Source organism: Hemibagrus wyckioides, linkage group LG17 (assembly GCF_019097595.1).
Source record: "Hemibagrus wyckioides isolate EC202008001 linkage group LG17, SWU_Hwy_1.0, whole genome shotgun sequence".
Lineage (NCBI taxonomy): Eukaryota > Metazoa > Chordata > Actinopteri > Siluriformes > Bagridae > Hemibagrus > Hemibagrus wyckioides.
This window is the reverse complement of record NC_080726.1, coordinates 8,993,450-9,000,760: the sequence shown is the minus strand read 5'-3', so window position 1 is coordinate 9,000,760 and position 7,311 is coordinate 8,993,450. Positions and strand designations below refer to the sequence as shown.

The window sequence follows — 7,311 nt, the reverse complement described above, 5'->3', positions numbered from 1 at the left end:
TGTGTGGAATTTGAAGGATAATAAAATGATGCGAGAATTAGAAACTTGAGTCTGCAGCTGTACTGCAGCATTTTCTGCTTGCAAATCTTGCACAAAACACCACTCTGTTGTTTGGCTAATATCACAGATCCATCAGATCATCAGATATATCAGTTTGAACCAATACAGAATGTGTTGTATACAGATTTGGGATAAACAGTTATTTGGACAGTTCTTACTGTAGATGTTACTGCAGCTCTGTATATTTGAATAGTTTTATATATTTATCATTTGTATCTACCACAGACTTTCATATGGGTATCTGAGGAATCTTCTTATCTGCTTCTGTTCTTCGGCAAAGTCCAAATCACACGTCCAATCCCATCCTACTCATATGATATAATTGCTGAAAAGTGAAAGGAAGATTTGATGAAACAAATCTTGTATTTAAGTTGTTTTATTCAAACAGGTTACAGTGTTGTCATTTCAACTGAAAGGAGTTTATGCACCAAACTTTGGTTCAGAGCTCTGACAAAAATCAAAGCTACAGTGCTATTTTAATAAAGAGTAAAGGTCTCTGGACATTCTCATGATGTTTGCTACATACACTAGAACGAGTTAGTGTTTTCCATTGTGTTGACAGAAGACTGGTTAAAAAACCATCAGGTGCAGCAGATAATAGGTTGTCAAGGCACCACTTGATCAGGGGTCATACTTCAACTGACTCACTGAAGTACCATTAAATATATGATAATATCTGTAGAAAAGAAAATTAAGTCAAATGAAAACTTTAATAATGCAGCATAAATTAGAGAAACAGCCTCACATATATTCAGATCTATATATGCAAACGAAGATAGAAGTCCAAATACTGGAAATTTCAATACTTGAGGATTCTGTCCAAGAGTCTCAGTGCAGTGTTCTATGAGATGAGTGTGAAAATGCAAGGGAGAAAACACATCAGAAACTCAGTAACTTGGTAACTTCTTCTTTCTGGGATGTGGAGAGGTTTCTACAGGTAACCAGGGTGGATTTAGAAAACAAAATCTGGTTCACCTCCAGTCCCAGCTCCTCCATTTCAAGAATTACCTTTGCCAAATCCACAGAGCCTGCCCCTCTGCTTTGCAAAATAGCAAATAAATAACAAATTTTGTAATTCAAAAAATAACATGACAAAATGAGGAAAAGCTCAATGGGTATAAATTTAATTTAATTTATGTAAGGCACTGCATAAATTAAAATGTATTAATGTAATTCTTTTGACACAAAAATCAAAAACAAAATTTATATTGTATAGTTGACTTGCCCTACCTACTAAATAATTTATCCACATCTAAGTGTATAATGCTGGTATGTAGTAATTTCCAATCATTATTATTAAATTTAATGTTACTGTTAGAATGAAGCATCACATAAACAGAAAAAATGTATAATTATATAATGGCCAAAATGTCATCAAAACATACCCTTATTATTTATTAGTTTATTTTTTTCTAGTGGCCCTTTAAAGTTACCATATGTAAGAAAAAATAAAATTTCTCACTATGCATTGTTAGTGTGTATTGTCTTAATTATTATTGCATTAATTGGATTTTATTAACATAAACAGATCAGTACTGCCATAAGCAAACGTGTACAACATCATCATAGTGTGTAGCCTGTAAACATGGCATGACAGGAAACCACATTTTCCCTCTTCATTAATTAAATAAGACAGCAGGTTACTGCATGTCTACTGTAGATGATCTCTCAGTAATTTAAGATACTGGTTTAGAGAGAATGGAGTTTTCTGCATGGGCTTTTCCCATTGTATATTCCTATATTCCTTATTTGTTCTTGGAAATGGATGCAAATACAATTGTAGTTAATTGCACAGTTTCCCAATACAGGTGTTAGCTAGTCAGTTAACATCATTTATACCACCAAATGATTAAAAATAACACAATGGTCTAATGTGAATATTATTATATTTATATAATAATAATATATATTATTATTATATTATTATTTACTCACCCATTTCCAGATTGGAGGTCTTGAATCTGTTTCCTAATCGTAAGGTAAAAGAAAAAAAAATTCCAAAACTATTATATCAGTCATGGCTAGCTATGAATAAGTGTGTGTGTGTGTGTGTGTGTGCGCATTTGTGTGTGCGCCCTGTGTTCACCAGATCAGCTGAGGAGCCACCTTATCTCTGACCAGCTACTGAAGATGAATTAATGAATGTCTAACTGATATTAGCATAAGAATTTAAACTAATTTTGAGAATTTCATAAATACCAGAAACACAACATTAATAAATCAAATCTATATTACAGAAACATGAAAAATTGTATAATGCACGTCAGCAACTTGGAATCTTCAGTTTCATTCAGACTCACTTGTATCTCTTGATCACGAAGAAACATCCTGTTCCAAATAGAATGATGGTTCCAAGCACAGCAACCACAGGAATAATGATGTGAGAGTAATTTTCTTTACCTGTAAAAGATTCATTTTTGTGCCTTTAAACACTTAATGATACTGTTCATGAGCCTATAAAGAAAATATCTGCCTTTAATTATTTGCTTCAATAAGTTGTAGTAAGTGTCTTGCAACAATATTAACATAAAATATACCATGTATGCTTGCAAAGAGTCACATATACTGTAAATAGGGCACTTCAGAAACAATAGTCAAATAGTGAGTTTCTTGTAATATTTAAGTTAATACTTTTGGGAAAGACCTGCTAGTTGTATATATGGTGTTAAAGAGGATTTAGTTTAGAAAAGCCAATCATAAGAACCTGATTTATGAAGGACATGCAATCTAACTCGTCTTACGTTTTACGTATATCTTGTGAGTAACTTGAGATTTGATGTCGCCGTGGAAAGTGACAGTGCAGGTGATGTCCTTGTGATCATCCTCCTGTGTGGCAGTGAAGGACAGGAGGGACTCCACCTCCCAAACTCCATGGCCATTGTGCTTATTGGTCACACGGGGTTTAACATCTGAACGACTCCATTCAATAGTTGGGGGGTGTGTGGGACAGGTGTGTGTGACATAACACTTGAACAGGGTAGGAAGTCCCTCTGTCACAGATTCGTCATGATCCAGAGATGGTTTATGTGGTTCAGCTGTATACAAAGTACAAAGCATACTTATTACTGTTAAATAAAATCTTAATAACTTCCAAATTAATTAATATGAGGATGATATTTAGGAAAGAATAGGTTAAATATCTAACTAGTCTAGTCTAAGAATATAAATTAAACCGTTCACAATTGTAACTACTTGCTCATATAGAAAAAAATATTACACGTAATTTTAACAAAGCATCTTTTACAACAAGTTATTAAATTAATGATGCTACAACACTGATCTTTCTTATACAACAAAACTGAGTTTCATAAGACATATAAACACTGCCAGTCAAACATTTTGTGGAATTACTTACATTTTATTAGTTTACCTACTATCAGCAAATTAATAAGGAAAAAAACAAACAAGTTTATAATAAAACTGTAAATTAAGGTGTTGTTAAAGTCAAGTGGAACATGAACCCTTTACTCTAAGCCTATAGATAAATGACCCATTTACAATATTAATAAGCTACATTTGTCCAGTGTTACATAATTTATAGCACTAATATGTTCCAATATAAATATAACATTCTAGAGTATCTTGATAAATACTGTATACTGTACTCTTGAAGTTTAACCAAACATGTCAAAAACATTCAACTGGTAGTGCATGCAGTATATGCCACTAATTAAATAAAGGTTGTTTTTTTTAATGTATATATACACTATATTGCCAAAAGTATTCACTCACCTGCCTTGACTCACATATGAACTTAAGTGACATCCCATTCCTAATCCATAGGGTTCAATATGACGTCAGTCCACCCTTTGCAGCTATAACAGCTTCAACTCTCCTGGGAAGGCTGTCCACAAGGTTTAGGAGTGTGTTTATGGGTTTTTGACCATTCTTCCAGAAGCGCATTTGTGAGGTCACACACTGATGTTGGACGAGAAGGCCTGGCTCTCAGTCTCCGCTCTAATTCATCCCAAAGGTGTTCTATCGGGTTGTGCAGGCCAGTCAAGTTCATCCACACCAGACTCTGTCATCCATGTCTTTATGGACCTTGCTTTGTGCACTGGTGCACAGTCATGTTGGAAGAGGAAGGGGCCAGCTCCAAACTGTTCCCACAAAGTTGGGAGCATGGAATTGTCCAAAATGTCTTGGTATGCTGAAGCATTCAGAGTTCCTTTCACTGGAACTAAGGGGCCAAGCCCAGCTCCTGAAAAACAACCCCACACCATAATCCCCCCTCCACCGAACTTTACACTTGGCACAATGCAGTCAGACAAGTACCGTTCTCCTGGCAACCGCCAAACCCAGACTCGTCCATCAGATTGCCAGATGGAGAAGCGCGATTCGTCACTCCAGAGAACGCGTCTCCACTGCTCTAGAGTCCAGTGGTGGCGTGCTTTACACCACTGCATCCGATGCTTTGCATTGCACTTGGTGATGTATGGCTTGGATGCAGCTGCTCGGCCATGGAAACCCATTCCATGAAGCTCTCTGCGCACTGTTCTTGAGCTAATCTGAAGGCCACATGAAGTTTGGAGGTCTGTAGCGACTGACTCTGCAGAAAGTTGGCGACCTCTTCGCACTATGCGCCTCAGCATCCGCTGACCCCGCTCCGTCAGTTTACGTGGCCTACCACTTCATTTCTGAGTTGATGTCGTTCCCAAACACTTCCACGTTCTTATAATACAGCTGACAGTTGACTGTGGAATATTTAGGAGCGAGGAAATTTCACGACTGGATTTGTTGCACAGGAGGCATCCTATCACAGTTCCACACTGGAATTCACTGAGCTCCTGAGAGCGACCCATTCTTTCACAAATGTTTGTAAAAACAGTCTGCATGCCTAGGTGCTTGATTTTATACACCTGTGGCCATGGAAGTGATTGGAACACCTGATTCTGATTATTTGGATGGGTGAGCGAATACTTTTGGCAATATAGTGTATATTTGATCATTATTGAAATGCTTATTTCCCAAATCTGGTAAATGTGTCAATTTTAAAACCAAACTCACGTATCATATTGATGCGCACACACGCCTCCTCAAAAGAGAATTTATCAAAATTTTTGATTTCAGCTCTAAAACAGTATGGACCAATGTCGTGGTCTTTCACTCCATTAATTTCCAGTGTGCAGTTCTTCTGACCCAATCGACCAACAAGCCTTGTGCGATCTTTAAAGTTGTCTACAACATTATAGCTATCTGCATCATAGATACGATGCACCGTGTCTCCTGTTTTGTGCCAGATTCCCTTCACCAGAGACTCAGGATACTGAGCAGCAGGGTAATTAAACGTGCAGGGCAACACGACACAAGATGACACCAGGGCCTCGATTGGAGTGGCAACTTCTGCTTTCCACACATCCGAAAAAACAGAGGCAAAGATCACTGTGGAAGATGATAAACAGAGTTTTTATGTTTTACTTGCAGCTGTATTTAATAAAGAATGAAATAAATCGAAACATCATGTAACCCAAGTGAATGTTATTCTATACCTTGAAGACAAATCCAGCTGAACAGTATTTTTGTCTGCAGATCCATGCTGCAACTTGAACTGTGATCTATTTAAATACATTTGTACACAAGGTCATTTAACTGTCCAGCATTTAATACATGAAATGGGAAATGAAATGGAATTGAATTGAAACAGTGGAGGCCAGTCATTTCCTTCAGTGTTCCTCAACACCATCAAGTGTTTAATTGATTTACATTGGTGAAAATGACAAAACACAATTATTAACATTTTATTAACTAACAGGGGTTTGTGAACCCCTGACCTTCACAGCTTAGTTCATAAACTGAGAGACGTTTAAGTGATGTGAGATACATCACTTAATACATGTTTAGTTAAGCTGTAGGAAATCTGGTGAAATGTTGCCAAAAAAAGACTATAATAATAAAGTTATGTTCTTATGACCATCAGTGGTAATTCTATCATGCCAATTATGAAAACATTCATAAATGATATAGAAATGATCAGATCACCAAATCAGTTTTATTAATGTATTTATTTACCTAATGGCATTAATCTATGGATTAATGTGAAATTGGGAAAGTGAAACTTCTAATAAAACTATTTGGTGGATCTCTGTGTGAACAGGAAACGGCTTCTGCTTTCTTATAGCCAGAAAAACTCTACTATAAAGTATATTTAGACCAGACGTGTTTTTCATATACTTTAGACAATGCTAACATTTCCTGTCAACCTTTAAAAATTTCATAGATTTCTTTACTGTGATCATGACTGCAAAATTAAAGTCTGCTTACTAAAGAAATTTGGATTGGATTCAAATTCACTCAAATGTTGTCTTCCTTAACTTTATATTACATGTATAGCTTTTCAAAGAAAACATGATTGTGAATAGAAAATATTATATAAAATATGATATACACTTGCATACAGATAAAACAAAACTGTACAATAATAGCAACACTAATATTGTCTAGAAAGAATTATTATTAAAATTATATAAATAGTAGGAGAATTAACTTACACTTTCGGATGTTGGATGCAGAAAAACTATTCTGTATCTGATGAGTGATTTACTAAAACTGCTCTACAAATATATTTAACTCCTTTCTTATAGTAGGAGGTACAAGCAAAAGTCCTGCCTACAAACCAAGTGTGTGCTTTTTGTGGTATGTACACCCTTCATTACACATCTCTTTTCAAGCCTTAAATTTACTTCGCTAAGGATAGAAAAATGAAAAGCAAGTTTAAACTGTTACCCCCAGAGGTCAGTGTTACATGATGTTTTCTCCACTTTTACTTGTTATGCAGATGTCAATAAAAGCACACTATCTTTAGACTAAATTAAATGCACTTGGAGAATTCGAAGCTCACAGTCTCCTTATAATAATAATGATAATAATATTGTATAATATGATGTTGTTGTTGTTGTTGATGCTGCTGCTGGTGGTGTTGTTCTTGTTGTTGTTGCTGCTGTTGTTTCGATTGTTCCCTGTTTGGGGCGGATCATTTGATCCTCATGTTTGGCACAGGTTTAACCCTCCCATTTTATCCAGGCTTATTACCGGCAGTGAGAGTTAACTCTTCAGTGGCTGGCTTAGCTATAATAATAATAATAATAATAATAAAAAGAGTTATCATTATTATTATTATTATTATTATTATTATTATTATTATTATTATTATTATTGTTGTTGTTGTTGTTGTTGTTGTTATTGTTATTGTAGTTGTAGTTGTCGTTCTTGTTGTTGTTGTTGTTATTATTATTATTATTATTATTATTTTGA

General features: G+C 35.4%; 1 protein-coding gene across 1 annotated transcript; it reads right to left on the bottom strand.

Annotated features, from left to right (window-relative positions):
• Window positions 1–495: 495 nt before the first annotated feature.
• Window positions 496–6,635, bottom strand: LOC131367875 (myelin-associated glycoprotein-like). Its single transcript, XM_058413494.1, has 7 exons — window positions 6,549–6,635; window positions 5,550–5,615; window positions 5,068–5,442; window positions 2,802–3,095; window positions 2,361–2,460; window positions 1,996–2,028; window positions 496–1,096 (listed from the first exon to the last, which is right to left on the bottom strand). Exons 2-7 carry the CDS (start codon window positions 5,593–5,595, stop codon window positions 940–942), a joined length of 1,005 nt encoding a protein of 334 aa, XP_058269477.1. The 5' UTR covers window positions 5,596–5,615; window positions 6,549–6,635; the 3' UTR covers window positions 496–939.
• Window positions 6,636–7,311: the final 676 nt, after the last annotated feature.